Here is a 25496-nt window from a genome sequence, read left to right on the forward strand (position 1 = left end):
CGCGCAGGCGCATCGGCTAGGGACACTCGGGTTGGGGTCGTGCGGGATTTCCCGCGCCACGCATGTGTGCCTTGTCACGTTCCCAAACACCCCAAGCCTTTCTCTAGCCTCCTGCCATACTCAACACCTCCCCGGCGCCCCACGCTCAAAGGGCTAGGCGCGGGGCGGGGGCGACCTCGGGGCTTCTCGGCATTCTGGCGCGTCGGCAGGCATGGCTCGGCAAGTCGCTCAAAATTTTCGATATACTTCCCCGCTTTGCTTGCCGCCAACATAGTTTGCCTTAGAGACTGCATATCAGCGGGCACCGGATGCTTTCCTTGCGACCTCGCGAAAGTCAATTGTCCATGGACGCGCGAAGGCACTTCTCGCTCCGCCCGAATTTTCCCTGCCACCTATTTACACGCAATAGACATTAACAAATAATAATACGTAGCACTCGCGGTTTGCGCCAGTATGCTATGTTTTGCCGACGCACGAACGCAGCCACGGACAGGGGTGTTCCTGGGGGGCTTCGCCCCCCCCTGGAACGCTGCGCTGGGGGGGCTCAGCCCAAAAAATTAAACGTGGCCACTGCCATCCACACCGCCATTATTGATAGGCCAACACGCCCTGCGCCTGCCCCAACGCCCGTATCTGCCTGCAGGTGACCAGTGTGGTGTCGATTGGCGCGCTCGATGGCGTTGTGGGCCAAGTGGACAACAGCAGCATAAGAAGCAGCAACAGCAGCACCGGCTTCATCAGTGCCAGTCGCGACCAGGCCTTCCTCACTCCAGCCGAGTCGGCGCTGCGGGCCCTGGCGGGCGTGGGCCTCGCGTACCGCCTGACCACCCGCACCGGGGTGGTGGTGGCGGCCTCGGGCGCAGCAGGCGAGCTGCCGAGGGACGCTGTAACCGCGCCAGTGGAGCTGGCGGGCCTCGAGGTGAGCGAGCGCGTTGTGTGCGTGTTTGTTGCATGGGCGAGCTGGAGGATCCGAGGAGGGGCAAAAACGTGTCCACGCGTCTTTCTCCGTGATCGCACAGAATTTGCCTCCCTCTTTCATGGATTAACTCCTATATGTGCCAAAGTTTGACTCCCGTCGCATTCTTTGAGGTGGCTGTCACCACGTTTCACGAGGCCTGCTTTCGCCAGATTCGCACTCTTAAGCCCGGGAGCATTTTCTTAGTCTACTTGTATTTATATTAGACGACGGCAACTTAAAGTGACATCAAAGCGCGGTCCTCGCACAGACTTGAGAAGTAAGCATGTTGACTGCGACAATACAGGTCGCAAACAAAGTCCTTGAGGGCTCTGTGTAACTAAGTCATTGCTTACCGAAAGCCGGTAGCTGATTCGGAGGTCGGCCCTACAACCGTGTTCGACCGTGCCAAGCAGGCCGGAACGCACCCCCCGGACGCCAAGCAACCTTTGCACTTGTAGGCACCGTAGTACAGGGAGAACCACGTGCGCCGCGGGTACCGTAGCTACCTATAGCCCGAAGGGCGGGTATGTACTGCAGTTCCAGCCCTGCCAAAATTCACGTGCCGTTTGACCCCTCTCCCAGTAGACCGGCGTCATACCCGTGGGGAGCATGGTCGATACTGTTGCTGCGTTGCTGTGTGTCTTAACTGTCTTCTGTGTCTGCTAACCATACCGTACCTTGCCTTGCGTCAATCGGAAAGCCTCCTTGGCGCTTCCTAGGACTTACAGTTACAGCTGCCGTGCCGTGCCTGCTGTGCTTGTACCTGCTGTGCATCGCAGTGGACGCTGGCGGTGTGGCAGGCACAGGGCTGGCGGCCCGCCTGGGTGGGTGGAGCGCTGGCGGCGGTGTTTGTCTTCGCCACGCTGTCGTCACTGCTGCTGGCGGGCATGCTGGTGTCACGGTGAGCGGGGATGAGTAAGCGGCGAGGTGGCGACGGCTCGCCTGATTTGGTAGCAGCACTTGCGGCAAACCTTGCCACCTCTTTTTTGATTGTGCATGCTAGCGTTGCTCACCATAGCCCGCACAACCACCTACCGGCAACTGCCAACTAACCATCACGACCAATAAACGCCCGATTTATCAGACATTCTTTGCGATGGAAGTCCCAAGCCCGCCCCACGCACCCGCCGGCGCTCCTAGCCATACCTAGCCATCGACCCACCTCACGGCCGGGCTGTGTGTATGTCTGTCCTGCCTACCCGCTGGGTACTGGCTGGCTGGGTTAGGCAGTACACTGTCTGCAGCATCAACACTCAGGCAGCCGCCGTTTTGAACAGGCACCAGCCGCCAGGCATGGCCAAACCACTCTGATTTATGCGCATGTTGGGTTGGTGTTAGTTTTGCAGCGCAGCGAAGTGCAGAATGCGTTGCGCACACGCTTTTACACACGCCCCTCGCGTTTTGCGTTGCGCACACGCTTTTACACACGCCACTACCAGTGCGCGCCAACGTCGGCAGACACTCTTTGCGGTGGAAGTCCCAAGCCACCGACCAACCTCACAGGCTAGCTGTGTGTGTGTCCGTCCTGCCTACATACCCGAACACCAACAGGCGGCGCCACGCCATGCTCCTGACTCTGTTGATCGTTTCCTTTCCGTCTCATTGAATCTCCTGACCTCTCACGCGCGGTCTCGTCCGAACTGCCCCATGTCACGGAACCCGAACACCAACAGGCGGCGCCACGCCATGCTGCTGGAGGCGCTGCTGCCGCGGGACCTGCTCAAGGAGCTCAACGACACACACGCCGAGACGCTGGGGCCGGCCGGGCCGCTGAATGGAGGTGCGAGCGTGCGTGCGTGCGTGCGTACGTGTCAGGGCGGGGCGGGGGGAAAGGGGTACGGCTTACAGATGGGGGGCGGGGAGCACCACACACCTTGGGAGCACCACACGCATTGCCAGGGTAGCGGTCGGGTGCGTTGTGGCACCTTGCGTTGCGGCTGCGTTGCGTTGCGTTGCGGCTGCGTTGCGGCTGCGCTGCCTTGCGTTGCGGTGCGGTGTGGCGCGGCGTGATGGATAGGGTGTCATGCGGTGCGGCGCGGCGCGGCGCCGCACGCATTAGGCCTGCTGGTAGTAGTGTGCACGAGCCGTACATTCCCAAGCACAGAGCTTCGTTCTTATCCCTATCTGACCTGCCTGTTGCTCCGCCGCGCGTCCGCATTCATGTAGCCTCCTCGCCCGCGGGTCTGCTGCTTGGGCTGCTGAGCGACCTCATGACTGGAGCGCCGCCCGACCTGCGCCAGGTGGGTGCGGAAGGGTGGACGGCTGCAAACGGGGGTGCGGCCGCTGACGACACCGGCGGCTGGGCTGCGGTAGATCGGCTGCCACTCGCCCGCCCCCGTCTATCTTGTCGAGTGCCCTGCCGCACGCCTGCACGGAAGTCGCCAGCCAATGGACTTGCCGGTTCCGCCGCGCCTCCTTGCTTCCCGCCCGCAGGTGGTGGCGCTTCGCTCGCTGGCTCTGCGGCAGGCGGACTGGTACCGGCCGCTGGGGCTGGTGGAGGCAATCCAGGGGGCGCACCTGGAGGTGGGCGGGAGCGGGGAGGGGAGGGGCAGAGAGGGGCGGAGAGGGGCCGCGGAGGCGCGGGGCGTGGCGGGGCAGGGGTGGATGCAGCAGGTGCTGCTTTAGGTGCGAGGATGTATTGCGATGGACTGCTGGTTGCTTTGGTTCCCTTTATACAAACACACACGCACCGTGCGCCGGTCGCATGCGTGCGGCACGCGTGATGACGGGTCGGATGCATGCGCGGTCAGAGCAATCAAGAGTGCACGCATGCATTCCTCGGCGGGCTCCGACCAGGAGTACGGTAACTGACACGTTCCCCGTTGCTTCCCCTGCCGCATGCATGCAGTCTGACGTGGAGCGCGCGCTGATGCGGCAACTGGGCACCGGCACCGATGTCATCGACCACACCGCCTTCGCCGGGGCCAGCATGCCCGAGGAGGAGGAGGCGGGCGGCGGTGACCACGACCTGACCCCGCAGCAGTGGCGGCCACGGGCGGTTTCGGGCGGCGGCGCGGTTGGGCGGCGATCGGCCGAATGCATCGAAGACGCGTTCTTGTCCACAGCCGACATCGTGTTGGAGCAGCAACAGCAGCAGCAGCTGGACGGTGACGACCTGCGCGGTGTGCTGGCGTTCGTGCTGTCGGACGGCGCGCGCCAGACGCCACCGCCGCTGCAGCCGTCCTCCACGCCCGCCGCCGCGGCACGCGCTGCCGGTGGCGGGGGCGGGGGCGGGGGCGGGGGCGGGGGCGGGGGCGGGGGCGGGGGCGGGGGCGGCGGGAGCTCGGTGGGGGCATTGGCGGGTGCCAGCAGTAGGCTCGGCGGCGGTATTGGCGGCGGTGGCGGCCGTGGAGTTCGTGTATTGTTGATGGGCGATGCGGGGTCGGAGCTGGCGGTCGTTCGGGATAGCGCGATAGCCAGTGGCAGCTACGACACGCTGCGGATGCACATGAACACGCAGCGGCAGCAGCGGCAGCAGCAGCAGACGCACATACCGGCGGCGCTCCTGCTGTCCCAGCCCCTGCCGGCGGCGGCGGTGATGCGCAGTCCCGACTCCGTCACCGTATCCGGAATGGTCATGGCGCGCACCAACACGCCGCCCACGTCCATCATCCGGAGGGCTGGCTCGCTCCTGCGGGCCGCCGCATCGCACGTGGCGCCTTCAGCAGCCTCGCCGACCATCACTGCGGGCCCGCAGCTGACTACGCAGCAGCAGGGGCGCTGCAGCGTCGGCAGCGTCGGCGCCGGCGGCAGCGGCCTCGGCACGGGCGGCGCCGTGCCGCATAGCGGCAGCGCCCATCTGCAGCTGGAGTTGTCTGCCCTCTTGGCGGAGGGCTCGCAACAGAACGCGTTGGCGCGGCGGCCCTTGGTCACGTCTGACGGCGAGGAGGCAACCTGCTGTGCCGACGCAGCTTCGGCACAGCAGCAGCAGCAGCAGCAGCAGCAGCAGCAGGCATTGGTGTCACCGCCGGAGCCTCCCGCCGCCAGCAGCCGGGGAGACGGCGGGTGGCAGCTGCTGCAGTGTGACGACGGGCAATGCAGCCTTGACACGGCATACGAAACGAGCGGCGCCACCGCCCGCCGCCAGCAGCCGCAGCAGCAGCGGCTCCAGACCATCGCTACTGACGCCAACCGCCCACTCTCATCGCAGCAGTTGCAACAGCCGCAGGCCGCTGCAGCTGCCAGCGGCTACACGCGCGCGTGTTCCACTGCGTCACTGACGCAAGCGGCGTCGACCCGGTGCCAGCCGCAGCAGCAGCCGCAGGGCGCGGCTGCGCCGCCCGGGCGTCAGGGGTCGGCAGGTGCTACTGCCCACAGCGGTCCCGTCACTTCTGCCACAGCCCATGTTCCCGCCCCTGCAACCTCCTTGTTCGCGAAGCTCGCTGCGATGACCACACCGCGGTCACCCGCGGGCAGCAGCAGCCGCAGGGCAATGGGCCAGGGTGGTTGCGGAGGCGGCGGCGGAGGCGGAGGCGGAGGCGGCGACACGAGCAGCAGCGGTGTCCGGCGGCGTTCGCAGCTGTGTGCGCATGATGAGGAAGGGGCTGCGGATGCAGCAGGCACCGGCGGATGCGGCACTGCCACGGCTGGTGCGGCTGGTGTGGTCGGTGCCGCGCCGCTCGGCAGCGACGGCTGCACACTGGTGGTGGCGGCGGCGGCGGTGGATGATGCGGCGTCGCCATTCGCCGAACCCTCGCCTTCAGCAGCCTTGTTGGATGCGGTGAGTGATGTCATGGTGACCGGGATGTCATGGTGACCGGGTTGCAGCGGCGGTCACGGTCCAGCGGGCATGTGCACGTTTGAGAGCCATCCTCATCGGGTTTGCGAGCCCGCCTGCGGCCGATCGTACCTATGCACCGTACTTGTTTGTAAACATAACGCGCCAACGAATGAGCGCAAGCAACAAACGCACGCAAGTGAACGCGCGCATACGTAGTTACGTACAAACGCACACGCTAACACACACACACACACACACTCCTCTTTGCGCTTGTTTTTCGCTGTGCCCTGTATTCACACGCACCTCCTGCCTGCAGGTGGAATTGCTGCTGGCTGGCTCGGGCGAGTGGCAGTACGACACGTGGGCACTGGCGGAGGCGAGCGGCGGGCATGCACTGTCAGTCATGGGGTTCTACCTCATGCAGCGGGAGGGGCTGGTGACCACCTTCAAGCTGCAGCCCATTAGGCTGGCCAGGTGCGTGTATGGTGCGTGCCCAAGTGTGGTTGAGCATACGGCCACTGTGTGCACGTATATGCGTGCGCGGCAAGCTTTGATGAGGTCCTTTGGAGAGCGTCGGGCCAAGTACGGTATGTAGAGAGCCCCCAGCACAATACCGGGCCGCTAGCTGCGCAACCTACCGTTCGTTCCGCCCCCCACCCACCACACCCGCACGCGGCGTCCATGCACCTAGGCTGCTGCGTGCTCTGGAGGACGGCTACCCCGCGTCCAACCCCTACCACAACGCCACACACGCCGCCGACGTGCTGCGCACCCTGAGCGTGCTGCTGCGCGGCGCCCGGCTCACCGCCCACTACGCGCACGGGCTGGGGCTGCTGGCGTCCTACTTCGCAGCGGTGCGCACGCGTGCATGGGGTTGTTGAGCGGTTGTGTCAGCAATCTCAAAGGGAGGGAGCGAAGGTTGACAGCCAGGGCCGCACCCACCATGTTGGCACGAGGAGGGCTGGACGGCGGGTGCGCGCGTGCATGGGTGTGGACGTGGCGTGGGGCAGCGGTCCGCGGTGCCTGCCCGCGAAGTGCCAATTCGAGGGCATCGGCCTTGACTCCTGTCAACGTGTCAGGGCAGCTAAGGGACTATAGCTGTAGATGTCAGGCTGGGCGTGGGGCAGCGTTCCGCAGGGATTGGGGCAGCGGCAGCGTGGTCACGTGGGAGGGCAGGGCGGGCAAGGTATCCATGCATGCATGCCACAATCGGGTAGGTGCTCATGATGTAATCGGTGCTAGCGAGCCTCTTGCGCTTCTGTTTGCTTTTTGTCTGCAGATCATCCACGACCACGGCCACCCCGGCCTAACCAATGACTTCCTGGTCGCCACCTCGCACCCGCTGGCGCTGCGCTACAACGACCGTGAGTGGTATTCTCGTGACCGCCGATGGCATTATACAGACGGGGCTTTCGGTGGTGATTGATGCACCGTACGATACAGCGCTAACCATGCACGCGTGACGCGGCTAAGTAGTAATGCGGCGCGCATGCTCTCTTTCGCTCCATCGCAGGCTCGCCGCTTGAGAGCCACCACGCCGCCAGCGCTTTCACGCTGCTATCGGAGCGGCCCGACCTGGACCCATTCGACCAGATGGCCAAGGAGCAGCGGACGGCGCTGCGCAAGCAGGTGAGGAGGGCGTGTGTGGGGGTGCGGGGGTGGGGGTTTGAAGGGTTGGTGTGGGGCGGCGGGCGTGTTGTGGTCTGCCCAAGGCGCAGTGGCGTGCTGGGGTGGCTGGCTGGAGTGTGGGGGATAGTTTCTGTTTCCATGTTTGCTTTTGTTTTGGTTTCCAGTTCCATGCCGGTCCTAGTTCAGGATCCTATTGCGGGTCCGATTCCTATTCCTGCTACATTTTGGTTCTGCGGCCGTTGGCCAGTTCTGGATCCTGATCCGTTCCGGCTTTTGAGAAAGGGCACGTTTCGGTTCCAGTGTCGGGGCCGGTCGCGGAGCCGGTTCCAGGCCCGATTCATTTGCAGCTGCATGCTGCGTGCGGCTGGCTATGCAGCGATAACCCACACCTGCAACACACATGTGGCTGACCCCCCCAGTGCCGCATTGCTTCATAAGGCTGGAGGCTTGCGGAAGAGGGGCTAGGAGCAAGGGCGGGACGCGTAAACGCTGTGTGGAATCCCCAACGTTTGCCGATTGCGCTGCCCTGCCCCGGGCCCAGGGGCTGCCCTGCCGTAGCCCTAGCAGCCTCGCCAAGTGCAGATCACATGGGCCGCGGTTCATTCATTCGGGGTCACTGTTGCATCAATTATGCGGGGGTTCACAGCTGCACCACGCGCACATAGTGCTCCCATGCATGTCCTCCTTCCCTTACTGCTGCCGGGGCTCAGCCCTTTTCCCGGCCATACGAAGGTGACACCCCTTACTTGTCCCTCCTCGAGTGCAGGTGATCGACATGGTCCTGGCCACGGATATGAAGCAGCACTTCTCGCTTCTCACGCAGTTCGAGGCGCTTAACAAGGCGCGAAAGGCCGGGCTGAGCGGCGGCGGTCGCCGGGGCGGGGCCGGTGGAGGCGGCGGGGGTGGCGGGGGCAAGGGCGATACGGCGGCGGCTGCTGCGGGCAACTCGCCGACGCGCACGCCGCCTTCAGGCCAGTTGCAGCCCCAGCCGGGGCAAAGAACGCTGAAAGCACCTCGCCGCGGGTAAGAGCGTGCTGACGACGCTGACGACGTCAACCGCTTGTTTAGATAGGAGCAGCTTGGAAGGTCTGCGTGCTGTGAATGCGTGTGTCTTCTCAGGCCCTGCATACGCACCGCCACGCGCCTTCCACGGCCGCCGCCGCTGCTGCCTTGACGATGTGATGACACACCAACGTGTGCGTGTGCAGGGGCGGCGCGGACGGCCACCCCCACCACCACTCCGGTGGCAATAACGTGGTGTTTGACGGCGGGGCTCCCTGGTCATCCGCCGGGCACGTACAGCCACAACACACCACCGCTGCCGCTGACGTGTCCCCGCCGCAGCCAAAGGACGAGGCTGAGAGGCTGCTTGCGCTGCAGGTGGGTGGGCTGGTGCCATCTGTCTGGAACCTGCGTGCTTACTTGCGCCTCTGACTCAGCAAGTCATCACACACCGCCGCCCGCGTGCACACAAGCAACTGCTGGCACACCACACACACACACACACACACACACACACACACACACACACACACACACAAACACACACACGTGCCACACACACACACACACACACACACACACACACACACACACACACACACAAACACACACACGTGCCACACACACACACACACACACACAAAACCGCATGCAGATTGCGCTCAAGGCCGCGGACATCGGCCACCTGGCTGGGGAGCTGCCGGTGCACTGCCGCTGGCTGGGGGTGTTGGAGGAGGAGTTCTTCCGGCAGGGCGACCAGGAGCGGGGCCGGGGCCTGCCCATCAGCCCGCTCTTCGACCGAGCCAAGCAGGGTGTCAGCAAGTCGCAGGTGTGCGCGCGTTTTGGACGTGCTTCATGTATGCATGTGGCTGTTGGGGGTGCGGCAAGTGTCGTGGTAGGCTGGGGCATGCGGGGGGCCCCTTGCTACAGCTGACCGATCGTGCCGTGCCGTGCTGGGCTCACGTGCCGCAATTCGGATTCCGGACCCGAAACACCGACTCCCACATAGCATGTCTCCACGCATCCTGACCATTGACCTGCACCACTCGCTCCGCCCCAGGTTGGCTTCTTTGACTTTGTGGCGCTGCCGCTAGTGCGCGCGCTGTCCGACGCCTTCCCAGGGGCCGTGCCATTGGCGGCCTGCTTTGAGCGCAACTACGCACACTGGAAGACAGTGGAGGCGGAGGCGGCGGCACAGCAGGCGGCACAGCAGGCGGCACAGCAGGCGTGACAGCACGCAGGGGATGAAGTGTATGGTGGGGCGTTGACGGGGCGGGGCAATGCACGAGCCCAATGAACTGGTCCTGAATGTTTGGTCGTTACTAGTATTGGAGGGGCCGGCCGCAGCTGGCCGGGTCATCACGCGGCAACAGCAAGCGGCCGAAGGAGTGCCAGGCATCCCTCCTTCGGCAGGCAGGAAAATGATGAGGAGCAGGCAGGAAAATGATGAGGATCAGGCAGCGGGTGTGTGCTGGGTGCAGCTAAGGGCCCGGCGGGTGGTGGAGACACATTTAAATTCAACCATATGAGGTTCGCCGAGTTCAAACAAATCAACAACAAGCAGTGAATGTGTACGTGCGTAACCGCCGCCCTCATGGTCAAGAAACGGTGCAGTTTGTTTGCCGCGGAGTGTTGTATAGCGGGCTTTCACTAAGCCGCTACGCATCACGTACGGAGTCTGCTTTGTTTATAACTATGTCGTCTGTGCTTTTGTTGCTGAAGAGGTTGAGAGTAAAGAGAACCAACGATGAATGTCGTGGGGTCACGTGCTGGCGAAGGGGCGGGGGAGGCTCATGTATGCCATCAGACAGTTGACTACGGTCTGCGGCCAACGCCGACAAGAAGAGCAAGGCAAAAGGGCGCCCCAGATAAGTGTTCAGGCCAAACCTCGTCCGTGCTCAATGGGCTGATCCTGGGATGTCGGGCCCCGGTGTGGGCGCGTGTGCGTTCTAGGGCAACGAGGGGGTTTTGGGGTTCCTGGGTTGCGTAGTTCAAGATGCTTTAGGGTTGTGCTTTCGGTTGTGCCTCCCGTGCCAGCTGGGTCTGTTGTCTGAGTAGTGGCGTGTGGCAGTGCGCCATAGACTGCTGTGTTGGGAAGGTGTGCTGCTTGGTGTCGCCATGTGTGGGTGCGCGCTGTTGGAGGCATGGGTCGCCTAGCTAGCAGGCACGGGGAGAGAGCGGGGTGAGTGGGCAAGTGAGGTAACAAGTTGCCTGCCGGAGCGGTCAAAGCACTAGCAAGTAAAAGTTATTGACGATGCTCTAAGAAACGAAAAGCAAACGGCGCCAGAGACGGACACGCGAAACGCGCGCAGCAGGCGTACGGTCCCCCCCGGGGCAGGAATGGTATCGCGGTCGCTGGGCCGCCAATCTGTCGTACGCTGGGCCGGCTTGCGCGCATCGCTGCCTGACGGAGTGAACCACCTTTTAAAACCAACCACCACGACACGCGCCGCCGCTGGTTGGTGGCTGCGGCAGGTTGGGTGGCGCGGGCGTGCGTGCCAGGTTGGCACAATGCCGGTTGTATGGTTACAAGGTGCGTGGCGAGCACGATGTTAGCAGGGCGTTCAATCCTCCTTCCGTAACTCCAGCTATGCAGGGGAGCAGGGGGGAGCCACGTGCCTGGCGGCCGGGGCCACCTAGCAAGGCCGCCGGCTGCCACGGCACTCTGTCTGCATTTTCTCTGCGGTTGCCTCTGGTGCTCATCCGTGGACGCTGGTCATCTTCCTGCAGGTGCGCTGCGGCTCTGCATCGCGAGTGTGGCGTTGCGGTCTGTCTGTGTGGTGCTATCGCCTGGCCGGGCGCCCGGAGCGTGAGGAATGCGCATCAGCAAACTTCCAGCCAGCCAGCAACTTGTCGGTACAGTAACGCCGGCGTTCGACCAGCCATGCACTTCTGCTCTGCCACTGCAAACTGTTTGCTGTCTGCTTACGGGTCTGGGCATCGGCTGCACCCTACGGGACCTCGCCAACCTGCCTTGAACCCTGTCCCATCACACGCCCACCACCCCTCCCATCACACGCCCACCACCCCTCCCACCCGTGCGGTCCCGGCATGCGCCGTGCGCCCCCCACCGGCGCTGCCTGGCAGTGCAGCCCTCCACTTTACCAATAGCCTCGGCAAATGCCCAGCCATGCCGCCCCCGAACCCCCAACGAACGAACACGCGCAACCTTCCACACACACGCCTGCGTAACGCAATGGATACAACGACGAGACAGAAGCACGCAACCGAGTGCAGTGTGCCCTTGACCGCAGCAGCATGGGTTGTGACCACCTCCGCAGCAACACACAAGCACGAAAACGAAGCCGTTGTCCTTATTCCACTCAGTCGGGGCCCATCCACAAGATTCGTCATTGATTACGTACGTCAGAAGGCCAGCGACGCCTCGGTACAGTAACCCCCGCATTCTACCAGGCGCGCGCTCATGCTTTGACATCGTAACTTGATTGTTGAATTTTGCGGCTCCTGCCCCTCACCCTGTCCCTTATCGTGTCCCATCGCATCCACAAGAACGATCACAGGATGTGATTCTTGGTTGCCAAAATCCACCACCCAATCCTGTGTAGCGGCGCATGACCTCAAGTCGGTGCTCAGTACTGAGAAAGTACTTCAATGCACGCAGAAAGTCACTGCAGATGTCGCATGTACGAAGACATCACCAGCAACTGACGCCGCCGCCCCTACCTACCAAACAATGTAGATGTTCTTGTTGTCATTCGTGGGTTAGGTACGACAGGCCCCCCCAGATAGACCTGAAGCAGCAGTACCTTCATTCGTTCGATCTTTCCCCTAATACTCACCCAGTTTTGTGCGCGCACGCATTTGAATGTGCCTAAGAATGCAATCCTCAGCAATGCCCGTCTCTCCTACCAGAAAACCCAACTCTCATCAAAACACTCAGCAACACACTCACGATGCAGACAGGCACGCATAATCATCAATCAAGCAGGTAACAGTTCAGATAGCATGAATCGATAACTTCAGGACATGACGGCTGAATGCGAAGCGCTCAGGCGTGGGCCTCCGCAATAACGCTCGCGCCTGCAGCCGCCGCAAAGGGCGAGGGCGGCGTGGCAGGCGCGGCGACGGCTTGCGCGCGGCGGCCAGTGGCAGCGGCGGCGGCGCTGCTGGTGCTGGCCGTGCTGCCGGTGCGGGCCGCTGCCTGCTCCACCGAAATGCGGCGGCTGTCCTCCTGCGACGTCAGATGTATGGCCACGCAACAGTGCGTGTACGTTTGATACGGTGCGTCGCATACGTCTCGCGCACCCAATGTATGTCTCGTACTGCCCCTGCCCCTGCCATCCCCGAGCAATGTGAATCAAACGTCGCATGATGTTCTGGTGTGCCCAGCATGTGTGTTGGTCTCCAGCGCCAGGGTTCTCGCATGCGCGTGAATCCGCCCAACCAGCTCTGGCCGTCACTCTACGTACTATTTCCCGCCCTCCCTCCCTCCCTCCCTCCCTCCCTCCCTCCCTCCCTCCCTCCCTCCCTCCCTCCCTCCCTCCCTCCCTCCCTCCCTCCCTCCCTCCCTCCCTCCCTCCCTCCCTCCCTCCCTCCCTCCCTCCCTCCCTCACCCGCATGGCCTCCTCCAGCACCACCAGCTCCTCCTCCAACTGCGCAAAGCTGGGCCGCGCGGCGGGGTCGGGCGCCACACAGCGCTCGCCTATCGCGCACAGCTCGGGCCACAGCTGCCGCGGCCACTGCAGTCGCAGTGTATTGAGCCCCACGCCGGCCAGGATTTGCGCTGCGTGTGTGCGGGAGAGAACGGGATGGGATGCGTGATGCATGGGTTTGGGGGGGGGGGGATGTCATTCTGGTCCGAGCTAAACCCAGTGAGGGGGGTTTGGGTCTGCACAATGGACTTGAGAATGCGTGCCGCTGCAGCAGGCGCAGCTGTGGCTGGCACGACGTGCACAGCGCCTGCCATGCACGCCACATGCGTGTCTTCTCATTCATGATGATGAGAACGATGAAGGCGATGAGATTGATGACCTAGCATGCATGCAGCATGCATGCATGCATGCGCACTCACGGAGCGATAGCTTGCTGTAGGGCCGCTCCAACGTGACAAGCTCCCACAGCATTACGCCGAACGCCCACACCTGCGCGCGCGCGGTGCGTGCATTGGCGTGTTGGGCGCGTGATTGGGTTCTAAAGCCAACTAGCTAGTCCTTGTACTGGGGAGGGTAACGCACAACAGTGTAATCAGGCATGCAGGTAAGGGGTGCATGAGGGGTTGGTGCTAGGTGCTGGCTGTGGAGGTAGCATTTCACAGCACTGTGTGCGCGTGTGCGTGTGCGGGAGTGGAAGCGGGCGGGGGCGCGTGTAGCCCGGTGGGCGGGGGCGTGGGTGCTCCTGCGGGCTACCCGCGCCCCCGCCCGCTTCCACTCCCGTGTGCGTGAGCAAAAGGGGGCGGGGGCGCGGGTGGGCTGGCAGGCGGGGGCGGATGGTCGCTCCTGCGGGCTGCCGCGCCCACACACACACACACGCGCATGCACAGCTGCACAGGCAGGGCTCGTACGGCCGTACGGCGCACCCACATCGGAGGCTTTGCTGTGGTTGCCGTTGATGGCCTCGGGGCTCGAGTACGCCACAGTGCCTGCGCGCGTGTGTGTGTGCGTGTGGTTGGGATGGGGGTGTTGGAGCGGGGACAGCGCATGGCAGGCGGTGGGCGCGGCGCTCGCTCGCTACTGCCGTACGCACTTTCTTTTGCACTTTTGCACGTACAGCTCAAGTACCGCCGGGCTCATACAATGTTGACGACCACGCACCGACGTGGTCCGACAAGACGTGGTTGGTGTCGTCGTGCAGGAGCTTGGACAGACCAAAGTCGGCGACCTGCAAGCGAGGTAGGGCTCATGTGGATATGTGTAGATACTAGATCTCGTGTGGATACGTCGACACACAAAGACGGCGTTCGAGTGGTCACGCATGGCACAGACCCCGCTACCCAACCGCATAATACCCCAAATTCGCGTTGCCAGTTCTGGCGGTTTAAGCCAGCCTCAGATCCACACAGCTAGCTTGCAAGCCTGGTTAAGAAGTCACCTGACGCCGCAATAGCCGCTACGAAGCTGCCTGGCGCACCGCCATTCGCATTGCTGCTTGCCCCTAGGACTCCTAGAACGTTCCTGCGCTCTTCGCCCTAACCGCCAAAATCTCCTGGATTGCTCCTGGTTGGAGAACCCTGCCTAGGAGGTAGGCCCCGCCCTCGCCCCCGCCCTCGCCCCCGCCCTCGCCCCCGCCCTCGCCCCCGCCCCCGCCCCCGCCCTCGCCCCCGCCCTCGCCCCCGCCCTCGCCCCCGCCCTCGCCCCCGCCCTCGCCCACCTTGGCCACAAAGCCGCGGCGGTCCTTGTTCGAGCGCGACAGAAGCACGTTGCCAGGCTGGCGTGTTAGCGAGCCCGCCGAGAGGGCGCCGAGAGGGCAATGAGAATGGCTTTGTTAGTAACGGCAGGAACACAAAATGATACTGCCATAATACGGTAACAGCAGGCTTTCACAGTGTGCTATCATCCGGCACATTCAGTCCCGCAGCACGGAAAAGGCAAGCAGCAGGAAAGCTCAGACGTTGCATTGCGTTTTTAGATGATGGGCGCCTTGCGTGGCTCCCGCCTTACTTCGCTCGTACCTTCAGGTCACCTGCGGTGGCAATGCGGCAAGATGGGCCGTGGGGGTGAACACCTGCTTACTTGCTTGCATGCCTCTTGATGCGAGGACACTTGGATTGGCAACGCGGTGCGTGCCCGGCCCAATGCCCAACACCTCGTAACCAACATCAGCAGGTTGGCCCCTCGCCCCCGAGTTGACCGGTGGTGCCACCCTACCTGCACACGCAGCAATGAACGCACGCACGCACGCACGCACGCACGACCGCACGCACCCACACCAATGCAAAGAAACCACCAACCACCAGCCCACCAGCCCACCAACCACCAGCCCGCCACGCATGGCGCGCGCCCTCGCGCACCGTGTATGACGTTGGCGTTGTGCAGGTGCAGCATGCCGCGGCACACCTCGGTGGCGGTGCGCACCAGCATGCGCCGAGCGGTCAGCGGTGACAGCCGCCCGGGCTGCGGCGTGAAGGCGCCGTTCCGCAGCGCGTTCGACAGGCTGCCCGACTCGCACAGCTCTGCGGCGGTGCATAGTATGAGTATCAAAGCAAGTGGGTGCTTTTGTGAGATGAGGGGTCCATACACACAGACACACGCGCACAATTTCAGCCCACGACTTCGGCCTCGAATCGTGCACGCCCCTACCGTACAGCGACACCGTGCACGCCTAACGGGTCTACGATCCGCATCGGTGCACCACGCCCACTCGCGCTGCCTAGATAGCCCCCTGCCCATCCACCTGCCACGTGCACGTGTCACCACACAAACACACACACACACACACACACACACACACACACACACACACACACACACACACACACACACACACACACACACACACACACACACACACACACACACACACACACGCGGCTCACCCAGCACCATGACCATGAGGATTTGGCCGGGCAGCACGCCCATGGTGTGGAGCGCCTGCGCCCAGCCGCCGCCCTGCTGCTGCGGTGCCACCACTCGCGGGTTGCCCATGTTGTCCTCTGGCAGTCACGGAAGCGGCGGGAGGGAATCAGGTACACAGCGGACGCAACCCATCAGAAAGGCTAGAGACGTGCGTGCGCAGTATGCACCGCATCATCGGCCACCTTCCAACAATGCCACGCGCACCGGCAGCAGTGCAGTGACGACAATGACGACGATGGAAGAACAAGGCCGAAAGGTGCATGCCCAGACACCGGGGCAGGTGCCCCGAATGTACCACGCACTTACGTATGCAGCGACGTATGAACCATTTCACTAGCCGCGTCCAAGAGACACGCACTTGGACCCCACCCATCCATCACTCCACCGACAAACGATAGCGGTATGCGTTCTCTGTCTGGATGCGAGCCCATGGCCCCCTCCATCCGCCTTCTGCCCGCCTCCCCTCGCCCTCTGCTGCCGCCCAGCCCCCATGCACGCCGTCCGCCGCCCGCACCCACCGGAGCGCATAGAGGGCAGGCTGGGCACAAGGTTGTAAGCCGGCGGCGGCATACTGCGGTACCGGGGTGCAAAGCCGGCGCCGCCACCGCCGGCCGCGCCTCCTCCTGCTGCGCCTGCGCCCTTGCCACCGCCGGCTTTCTGCGCCAGCTCGGCCTCGTGCACCTTGTAGAACTCCTCAATCATCTCGCTGGTCATCTTGGCGCCCCGCGCAAAGTAGGTTGTCACCACCTGTGCGTGCAGGGCATGGGGGAGCGAGCGGGCGCGTGTGCCGTATCGCGGTTGTACTTCGCATGGGCCAGGCGGGGCGGGCGGGCGGGGCGACCCATTCAACAATTTGCATATGACGCCGCGCTGTCACAGTAAATGCTGTCGCACTGTATCAGCCTGCCGTATACGGACGTCGACATCAGCCGGCAGAGCCTAACGTGTTGACTGTCCGTGCCCGGCTAGCGCACGACCTTCGTTACACGACCCGCACGGGCTAACTACCTATTCAAGTGCCGAGGTGTGAGGCGGCAGGTGGTAGGGATTACCAATGCCTGGCTATCTGTCAAAGACGGTATTACTCACGTGCGGGTGCCGCAGCTGCTGCGCCAGCACCGCCTCTCGGCAGAACCGGTCCTGGTCTGTGTTCTTGGGTGTGGTGGCCAGCTTCACTGCCACCTCGCTTGCCTGGTACACTCCTGGAGTGGGGGTGGGGGGTGGGGTGCAGGTGGGGTGCGGTGGGGTGGGGTGACGTGGGGTGGGGTGCGGCGGGGTGACGTGGGGTGGGGTGGGGTGGAAGAAGTGCAAGCAGTGCAGGTGCGTGAGTGGAACAGTTGTAAAGGCAGTAGGTCTGGAAGAGGCGCTTGCGTGGCCAGCGGGGACCCACACAGACCAAACCAGCACTCCCGACTGGCGTGGCACGACATGGCACCATCCCGTGTGCGAGACAAGGGGTGTCAGCTTTGTACAGCTGGAAAATGGGCTGAGCCCCCGTACGCTTGGGAGCTATTAGGCGTGTAACGCCCCGTCAGAGCCTCCATGCCGCTACGACGCGCAGGCGCATCGGCTAGGGACACTCGGGTTGGGGCCGTGCGGGATTTCCCGCGCCACGCATGCGTGCCTTGTCACGCTCCCAAACACCCCAAGCATTTCTTTCGCCTCCTGCCATACTCAACACCTCCCCGGCGCCCCACGCTCAAAGGGCTGGGCGGCGGGGCGGGGGCGACCGTCGGGGGCTTCTCGGCATTCTGGCGCGTCGGCAGGCATGGCTCAGCAAGTCGCTCAGAACTTTCGATATACTTCCCCGCTTTGCTTGCCGCCAACATATTTTGCCCTAGAGACTGCATATCAGCGGGCACCGGATGCTTTCCTCGCGACCTCGCGAAAGTCAATTGTCCATGGACCGCGAAGGCACTTCTCGCTCCGCCCGAATTTTCCCTGCCACCTATTTACATGCAATAGGCATTATCAAATACTAATACGTAGCAGTCGCGGTTTGCGCCAGTATGCTATGTTTTGCCGACGCACGAACGCAGCCACGGACAGGGGTGTTCCTGGGGGGCTTCGCCCCCCCCCCTGGAACGCTTCGCTGGGGGGGCTCAGCCCAAAAACCGCGTGCCTGACGCAAACCAGGTGAAAGCAAGTACGCAAGCCGACACCCGGTGCAGTGGGAAGTGACTGTCTGACATGACCGGGGCGGTTGGGGTTCGGGTAATCGTCCTCACACGAACTCGCCCTTCAGCACTCAACACCGTGCCTAGCCGTGCGTGCCACAACACCACGCTGCTCACCCTTGAACACCGTTGCGAAACCGCCCGAGCCCAGCGCGTCCTTGAGCTCAATGAACTCGGTCAGTTCATCCACGCTCTGGTGATGCGGGGCATAACACGGGGTGGGGTAATGGGCACGGGTAATGGGTGGGGCGGGAGTTGCCGCGTGCCTGGCCCCTGAACGCGAAGGATGATGATGCACGCATGCTCGCAGACACACACGGCACGCGACGCAACAGTACAATCCGAACCGGTGACCCATTAAGCAGGTGGCGCGCTCCGGCTACTGACATTGACCAAGATGTTCTCTTGTGTGATCAGCGTCCGTGTCGAGGCTAGGAGGTACGGCGCCGCAGCGCCAGCCTCACGGAGCCGCGCCGATATTTCTGAGGCGAAGAAGTCTTCCTCCCGCACCTCCGGCGTGAGCGAAGCTGCATTTCTGGCAATCACGCTGGGTTGCACAGCTGGCTTGACCGCGGCCTGCGCCGGTTTGGCCTCCTGCGAGCAAGCATGCGGCGTGACCTTGGCATGACACATACGTGCCGAAGGGTACGGGAGGAGACTGCAGAGACCGCGTGAGTGGTCAGCCGACACATCCTTTACTGCGCCAGTAACCTTTCTGTATATCCTCACCGCTGAAGTGCTGCTGGGCAGCATGAGGGCGCGAAGGTAATTGAATGTGTCAGCCGGTTCTGATACCTCAGCAGGGACGTCTTTTATCAACGCAATGTTGAAGACGCTCTCTGGGACGTATGCGGGTGCGCACGGCGCTCCCGAGCCTTGAAGCTGGTCATGTGAGCGCGCCGGGCCGAACGCGCAAGCGGAGAGCTTCGCGCCCATCAGGAGCTCATACGGCTACAATATGCTAGCGCTTGTGTGTTGCGCAGAGGGCGTGCGTGCACAGAACACGTAACAAGGAGCAAAATATGCCTTCAGCGTCAGATTTGCGCTGTACACATAAGTGTGGTTGCTGTGGCCGTTACATTAATACGTATAAAGTCATGGTGAGTGAATTCCCGGTCGGCGAAAACCGACTGCTGGACCCTCCCTGGCTTCATTCGGTTCGCAGGACTCAAACTGAGCCAACCGAACTGCACCGGGCACCGTCACATTTCTGCGGGATTGGAGCAATATGGACATGCAGGCTGCAACTTGAGTGTTGTTGCAAGCAAGGCCCGCAACGTGTGGGCAGAGTTGGTCATCATGCACTGTTGGTCGCTCCCGAAGAATGCTAGCCAGCGTGCGGCATAGGGGTCCTGTGACTTTCGTGTCGGCGATGTGGTATGGCAGCGCATAGCTTGGGGCCGTTTGTGGCGCCAGTTGGCGTCGATGCTGCGGCGGGAAAACGATACCGGAGCCAAGCTACCGGAGCTGTAGTCCTGGGTGGTCTGCCAGCTCTGCCTCATTCAGCTGACGGGAGTTTCATGCGTATAGAACTGTGGCTGGGGCGGCCGCCGCCTGCGGGGCTAAAACCATCGGTGTGGGATCCGGGATTCCGGGCTGAAGTCTTCCAGGGAGGCGAGTAGGGCCCGAACGGCCGAACTCCAAAATGCCTGTTTTTAGCGTTTGGGTGGGCTCCGTCCCGACAAGCCTCCAAACCCACTGGAAGGAGTAGTTGGCGAGGTACGGGGAGATACGGGGATCGTATTCAGCCCCGCGCGTGAGCGCACCCGCGGAAACGCCCAACCTTTCTCGCCTGAGGGCCTGCATTGGGCCCGATTCTCGCCTGTTGAGTTTGGTGCCGACGAACGAACGAACAACGCACGGACCTGGGTGTTCCTGGGTGGCTTCACCCCCCCCCCCCCCCTCGGCCTCGGCTGTCGCGCACATCAGGGTAAGGTAATGAAACATTTGGGGCCTCGGGTAAGCTGAGACCCAATCCTGAATCTGTCACGCCGTGTGTACGAGCATGGCATGCTGGATGACGGCTCTCCCTCTCGGAGAAAGGAGGTACATCGGGCCAACTGGCTGGAGGGGTCGACCGCAACCAGCGGAAAATGCGAAGACTGTTTACAGCCCACCCTCACCAGCGGACAATCACTGTCCAGCCAATCGGGCGCATCCGAGGCCCAATCGCACTCTCCACGTTCCCACACGAATCAACAATGTGTCTTGATTGCTGGGGCGATGCAGCCGCCCCACCTTCGAATCCCAGCGCCAGTGGCGGGGCAGGCCTGCATCTGTTCGGAATCCCCGTCAATTGACGGCCTTTACCCTGATCTACAAGTGCATTCGTGTTGTGTTACTCAAACTCACAATTTATTACTTCTGCGAGGTCGCTCACATCCATCGAACTGCCTGGCGCAGGAGGGCCTTGCGTCATCGTAGGGCAATCAGCACATGACAAAATTGCATCCTGCCTAGTGCGGGATAGGTACGAGCGGCACACGGCTATTCGTGCTAGATAAATAATAGTGATGGGCTTCACGCATCCCTTCGGTCCGCACACAAAAGCACCTGCGCCAACGCAGGCCCAGCCACTTCCTGTAGATTTGGGTTGGTGGCAGCATCGCAGGTGGGGCGCGGAATTTTCAGGGTTGTAGCACAAAGACCAACGAATACGTCCCAGATTGTCAAGGAATAAACATGGGAGCGGCGGGACAGTTGGGCGGGCGAGCGGGCGGTTGAGCAAAGTCAGCTGCGACACGTTCACTGGGGGTACGCCGGCGAAGGTGACCGAGAGGCAGCGGCAGCAGCCCAAGCAGCAGGGCAGGAGACCGCACCCCACCCACACGTGGTCACATCCTGCCTCACCGGCCCCCATCACCCAAACGCATGCACACGCATGCACACACATGCACTGTCTTTGCGCAATGTTTTCCTTGTGCTCTTTAACACATGCACGCACACGCAGACGCACACGCACCTGCAGCAGCGCCTCCAGCAGGCCCGGCAGCTCCGCCGCCGCCGGCCGCCGCGCCGCCGCCACCGCCAGGCAGCGCCGCAGCAGCTCGGCGGCGGCGGCGGGAAGCGCGCGGCTGGCGTTGTGCGTCAGCAGCGGGCCGATGGGGATGGTGGCGGAGCGCGGCAGCAGGTGCCGCACCTGCCTGCGGACCGACGAGGGGCAGAGGGCAGCGGGCAGAGGTAAAGGGCAGGGATCAAGGGCAGGAGCAAAAGGGCCAAGCCAGTCGTTTGGCGGCTTGCACATGGCGGACGCAACAAAGGTCGGGGCCATGAAAAGCAAATGTGGGCACAGGTGTATGTACCGGCACTAGGGGTGGGGCTGCACGTGTGCTGGGCCCGATCGGCCGTACATCCAGCGCACACGCCGCACCGATCTGGCCGGGCGACTCACCCCATGGCGACTCCGTGCAGCAGCAGCCACAGCACCACTCCAAAGCTGCAGCGGGGCGGGGCGAGCGGGGCGGGGCGGGGGCGGGGGGAGTGTGTGTGCGGGGCGGGTTGCGTCAGCATGTGCAGCACGCCGTATGGAAGTGTGGCGGTAGGCCATGTATGAACAAGCGGCGTTATGGCGGCGGGCAGTGCAAAGGGCGGCATGCCGAACGAGGGGTTTTCAGCAGGACGAACGGGTTGGCCTTCAAAACTGCCCGTGCGCCGTTCATCACTTCACCACACACACACACACACACACACACACACACACACACACACACACACACACACACACACACACACACACACACGCGTGCGCCGCGCACCTGTACACGTCTGCCGCTGCCGACATGCGGCCCTCCGACACCACCTCGGGCGCCGCAAAGAACGGCGTGCCCTGCAGGCAAGGCGGGGCACGTGAACCCACACTTGTTTCAACAGCCGGATGCGATTTCAGTCCGGGCGCTAAGATGAACCGCTACGCATGCCACTCCACGCCCGCCTGCACCCAGGGACACACACACACACACACGCATCCCCCCACCTGTGCCAGGTTGCGGACGTGTGTCTGGTTAGGCCCGTGCAGCTACAGCGTGGGGAAAGGTTGGGAGAGACGGAGGGTGACAGGGTGCGTAAGTACGGCACGTGTCTGAGCAGTATTTGTCCGAGCAGTATATGTCCGTGCACCAGGCAGAGGCATGTCGGCAACCTCCCCACTGCACAACGCGGCTCCCGCCCTTACGCCTTCCCACAGCTGCACCCCCGCACGCATGCGCACCCACCGACACGCCCCCAGCCACAGCTCACCTCCACCGACAGCCCAAAGTCACTGATCTTGAACGTGTACCCCAGCAGCCGCCGCGCCGCTTCCTCGTCCAGCCCGGCGCTGCCGCCGCCGCCGCCGACATCTCCACACGTCACACCAGCGGCTGCCTCAGGCACCGCCGCCGCCGCTTCAGCGGCCGCGGACGTGTGTGCAGGTGCAGCGGCCGGGGACGCAGGTGCAGCGGCTGCGGACGCAGGTGCAGGCGCAGCGGCTGCGGACCCAGGTGCAGCGGCCGCATCCACCGCCGCCACCTCCGCTGTGGCAGTCATCACTCCGGGCGCCTCCGCTGACACCTCGGAAGCGGGCTGCGGCCCCGCCGCATCGGCCGCGGCTGCCTGCTGTTGCACTGCGCTCGCCTCGCACTTCGCGGTTGCAACTGTGCTTGCGCGCGCCTCCACCGCCACCTCTTCTACACTCGCCATCCTGCCCGAAGTCTCCGTCACCTGCTCTGCAACACGAGGGCTTGTGCTAGGTCGCGGGTTCCCGCCGCTGGCTGCGGCTGGAAGCGAGGATCTGGGCGCAAGCGAGGAGGTGGGTGCAAGCGACGACGTGTCTCCCGCCCTCAACGTGTCTAGCTCGTAGCAGGCACTCCCAGTTGCCAGGAGGCCAGTGGTGGTGGTTGACACGGCGGCGGCGCCCACGCCGGTGGCTGTGGCGGCGGTGGTGGCGGTGGCGGCGCTGCGCGTGCTGTTTGTGGCAGCGGCAGCGTTGCCTGCTGCGGCGTCCGTGGCCTGGTGACCATCCACCGCTGTTGCGCCAGCGGTTGCGTCATTTACGGCTGCGGGCGCCGCCGGGAGAGGGCCTCCAGGACTGTTGTTCTCGGATGGCGACCGGGCGGCGGCCGCGGGCCCGCGCACCCTGGCCGGTGCTGCCTCGGGCGGCGTGTGCACAGACGGCGCAAGGGCGGTTGCAGCAGCGGCGGAATCGGTGGCAGCATCGGCAGCAATGCCCACCGACGCACCCGACCGCCCGGCGCTGCCGGCGGCGCCGCCGCTACGGCTGCACGTGCTGACGCTGCCACTTGCTGAGGCTGTACTCGCAGCGGCGGCTCCGGGCGCCCGCAGCCGGGGTGCCGCTCGCTTGAGCAGGATACTGCAGGGATACGGCCGTGCGGGGTGCGAGGAGCAATGGGTGAGAGTGCGCGGTTGAAGATATGCTGTATGTCACAGCAAGCGAGGGAGGGCAGGAAGCGCGCACATGGCGCATGCATGACGGGCGCTGCCTCCCTCCCTCCCTCCCTCCCTCCCTCCCTCCCTCCCTCCCTCCCTCCCTCCCTCCCTCCCTCCCTCCCTCCCTCCCTCCCTCAGCTTCTTGGCATCTTAGCCCCCCGCCCACCACGGCCCATCACCGCCCATCTCCACCCCGCCCGGGTGGGCACCACCGCCCCATCCCGCCCCCACCCATCCCCCACACCGCCAGCGGCCTCACTTGTTGTCGTTGAGGTCGGAGTGCACCACGCCGTGGGAGTGCAGCAGCGCCAGGCCCCGGGCCACGTCCAGAGCCGCCAGCGCCGCCAGAGGCTGCGGGGGCAGGAGGGGGGCAGGGGGGCAGGAGGAAGGAAAGGGGTGGGGCAGGAGGAGGAAGAGGGAGGGATGAAGAAGAGGGAGGGATGGAGACGAGGGAGGGAATACGGAGGGGAGGGGGAATGGGAGGGAGCAGGGGCGGGTGGGCAGGGAGGAGGGGCGGTGGAGCCGGTGCACGGGACACGGGACAGGTGCAGTGAGCGGACGGGGCCATGACTGCACGCGGGTGCAGGGGCGGCACCGGCCAAACAGGATGGAAGCAATCATGCGCCGCCAAGGGCCCCAGACCGCGGCCGCATGCAGGTACCAGCAGCACGCGCAGCACGCACCAGGTTTCCGGCGGGGCGGATGTCGGCCCAGCTGCGAGGAGCGGCCTCGGGCGCGATCAGACCGTCACTGCCGGCGGCGTGCTGAGGCGCCGCGCCGCTGCCGGCGCTGCGGGTGTTTGCGCCGCTGCTGTTTGTGCCGGTGCTGGTGCTGGCGCCGGCTGGCGGAGTAGGGCCGGGCGCGCCGCCGCTGACGGCTGCGGTGCCACGGAAGTGCCCGCGGGCGAGGGCGGCGCCCAGGGTCCCCCCCTCGCACAACTGCGCACACAGGGCGATCAGAGGGGCTCAGAGCTTTCAGAACCGTCGAAGTCGTGCTGGGTTTGGGCTTGCACACGTACGGCACACACAGGCGTCCTACCATTCGAAGCACTTGGCGCAGGAAGCCAATGGCGGCGTCCCTAGCGACCACCCCCGACTGATGCGACCACCCCAGCCGCCCCAGCCACCCCAGCCACCTCGCAGCACCCAGGCACCGCTCGCGCGCACCTGCATGACGATGCGCAGCCTCAGGGCCGAGTCCGGCGACATGCCGCCGTCGGGGCCCACGCCGCCCGTGCCCACCGGCACCCGGTCCTCGTCGCCGTCGCCCGCGCTGCGTGGAGGGCGCGACGCGGTGAGGGGCGAGGAGTCAGGAGCTCGCGATGACTCAAGACCTCGTGAGGAGTCGGGACTTTCAAGCCTTCCCAAAAACGGGGGGAAACGGGCGGCGGCATGGGGGCCACTGCACAGCACGCGGCCATGCATCATGCACTGCGCGACTCCGAAAACGAGGACAGCTCAGCACCGATCCTCCCCCATTGGACAAGCAGCGCGCGCCCTACCCTTCCCGGTCTTGTCCCGCTCAGCCGACCACCCGCCAACAACGCCAGCTGGCAGCACGCACTGGACAACAGCTCCCTCTCCCTCTCCCTCTCCCTCTCCCTCTCCCTCTCCCTGTCCCTGTCCCCCTCCTCTCCGTCTCCCGGCCCCCTCCGCCGAGCACGCAGCCGACAAAGACATGGCAGTCTAGCTCTCGGCCGCCACCCCCGTGAGGCCCTCCCTCCCAACATTAGGGCTTGTCAGCCCTAGTCATCAGTGGCTTCGCCACTACCTAGTAAAATTAATTATCCTCTCTCCCTCCTCCCTCCTCCCTCCCCCGCTCCTTCTCCCTCACGTGAGGCCCTCCCTCCCCCCTCTCCCTCTCCTTCTCCCTCACGTGAGGCCCTCCCTCCCCCCTCTCCCTCTCCTTCTCCCTCACGTGAGGCCCTCCCTCCCCCCTCTCCCTCTCCTTCTCCCTCACGTGAGGCCCTCCCTCCTCCCTCCTCCCTCCACCCTCCACCCTCCTCCCTCCTCACTCCCTCCTCCCCCTCCTCCCTCCTCCACCTCCTCCCTCCT

At 64.0% G+C, this 25496-nt stretch overlaps 3 protein-coding genes across 3 annotated transcripts in view; 1 reads left to right on the plus strand and 2 right to left on the minus strand.

Moving 5' to 3' along the window:
* The first annotated feature begins 106 nt into the window (after nt 1-106).
* CHLRE_02g141786v5 (uncharacterized protein) lies at nt 107-10738 on the plus strand. The gene is made up of 15 exons (XM_043060112.1): nt 107-471; nt 644-919; nt 1738-1859; nt 2632-2738; nt 3125-3198; nt 3392-3481; nt 3807-5678; nt 5995-6152; nt 6370-6532; nt 6958-7042; nt 7192-7307; nt 8074-8330; nt 8516-8687; nt 8965-9138; nt 9370-10738. Exons 1-15 carry the CDS (start codon nt 454-456, stop codon nt 9538-9540), a joined length of 3855 nt encoding a protein of 1284 aa, XP_042927876.1. The 5' UTR covers nt 107-453; the 3' UTR covers nt 9541-10738.
* An 85-nt stretch (nt 10739-10823) lies between these two features.
* On the minus strand, nt 10824-19516 carry CHLRE_02g141806v5 (uncharacterized protein). The gene is made up of 14 exons (XM_043060114.1): nt 18748-19516; nt 18406-18612; nt 18136-18211; nt 16931-17043; nt 16360-16588; nt 15802-15918; nt 15277-15438; nt 14938-14948; nt 14637-14693; nt 14081-14147; nt 13850-13908; nt 13342-13411; nt 12884-13053; nt 10824-12501 (listed from the first exon to the last, which is right to left on the minus strand). Exons 1-14 carry the CDS (start codon nt 18769-18771, stop codon nt 12319-12321), a joined length of 1545 nt encoding a protein of 514 aa, XP_042927877.1. The 5' UTR covers nt 18772-19516; the 3' UTR covers nt 10824-12318.
* A 596-nt stretch (nt 19517-20112) lies between these two features.
* Nucleotides 20113-25496, minus strand: part of CHLRE_02g141826v5 (uncharacterized protein) — a 16184-nt gene continuing 10800 nt past the window's right edge. Inside the window, exons 16-24 of the mRNA XM_043060115.1 lie at nt 24609-24714; nt 24126-24380; nt 23702-23793; nt 22255-23365; nt 21992-22033; nt 21774-21844; nt 21410-21454; nt 20981-21161; nt 20113-20598 (exon numbers count right to left, since the gene is read on the minus strand). Of these exons, the coding sequence (XP_042927878.1) occupies nt 20539-20598; nt 20981-21161; nt 21410-21454; nt 21774-21844; nt 21992-22033; nt 22255-23365; nt 23702-23793; nt 24126-24380; nt 24609-24714 (1963 nt within the window). The 3' untranslated portion in view covers nt 20113-20538. The remainder of the gene's footprint in view (nt 20599-20980; nt 21162-21409; nt 21455-21773; nt 21845-21991; nt 22034-22254; nt 23366-23701; nt 23794-24125; nt 24381-24608; nt 24715-25496) is intronic.

Source organism: Chlamydomonas reinhardtii, chromosome 2, assembly GCF_000002595.2.
Source record: "Chlamydomonas reinhardtii strain CC-503 cw92 mt+ chromosome 2, whole genome shotgun sequence".
Taxonomy (NCBI): Eukaryota; Viridiplantae; Chlorophyta; class Chlorophyceae; order Chlamydomonadales; family Chlamydomonadaceae; genus Chlamydomonas; species Chlamydomonas reinhardtii.

Excerpts from the sequence above, each read along its gene's own strand:
- CHLRE_02g141806v5 (XM_043060114.1), bottom strand. The coding sequence starts at position 18,771 with ATGCTGCCCAGCAGCACTTCAGCG. Across the intron at positions 14,148-14,636 it reads GCCGCGGCTTTGTGGCCAAG|GTCGCCGACTTTGGTCTGTC; the intron begins GTGGGCGAGGGC and ends CCTCGCTTGCAG. Across the intron at positions 13,412-13,849 it reads ACCACAGCAAAGCCTCCGAT|GTGTGGGCGTTCGGCGTAAT; the intron begins GTGGGTGCGCCG and ends GCGCGCGCGCAG.
- CHLRE_02g141786v5 (XM_043060112.1), top strand. Across the intron at positions 6,153-6,369 it reads CAGCCCATTAGGCTGGCCAG|GCTGCTGCGTGCTCTGGAGG; the intron begins GTGCGTGTATGG and ends CCATGCACCTAG. Across the intron at positions 7,308-8,073 it reads GGACGGCGCTGCGCAAGCAG|GTGATCGACATGGTCCTGGC; the intron begins GTGAGGAGGGCG and ends CCTCGAGTGCAG.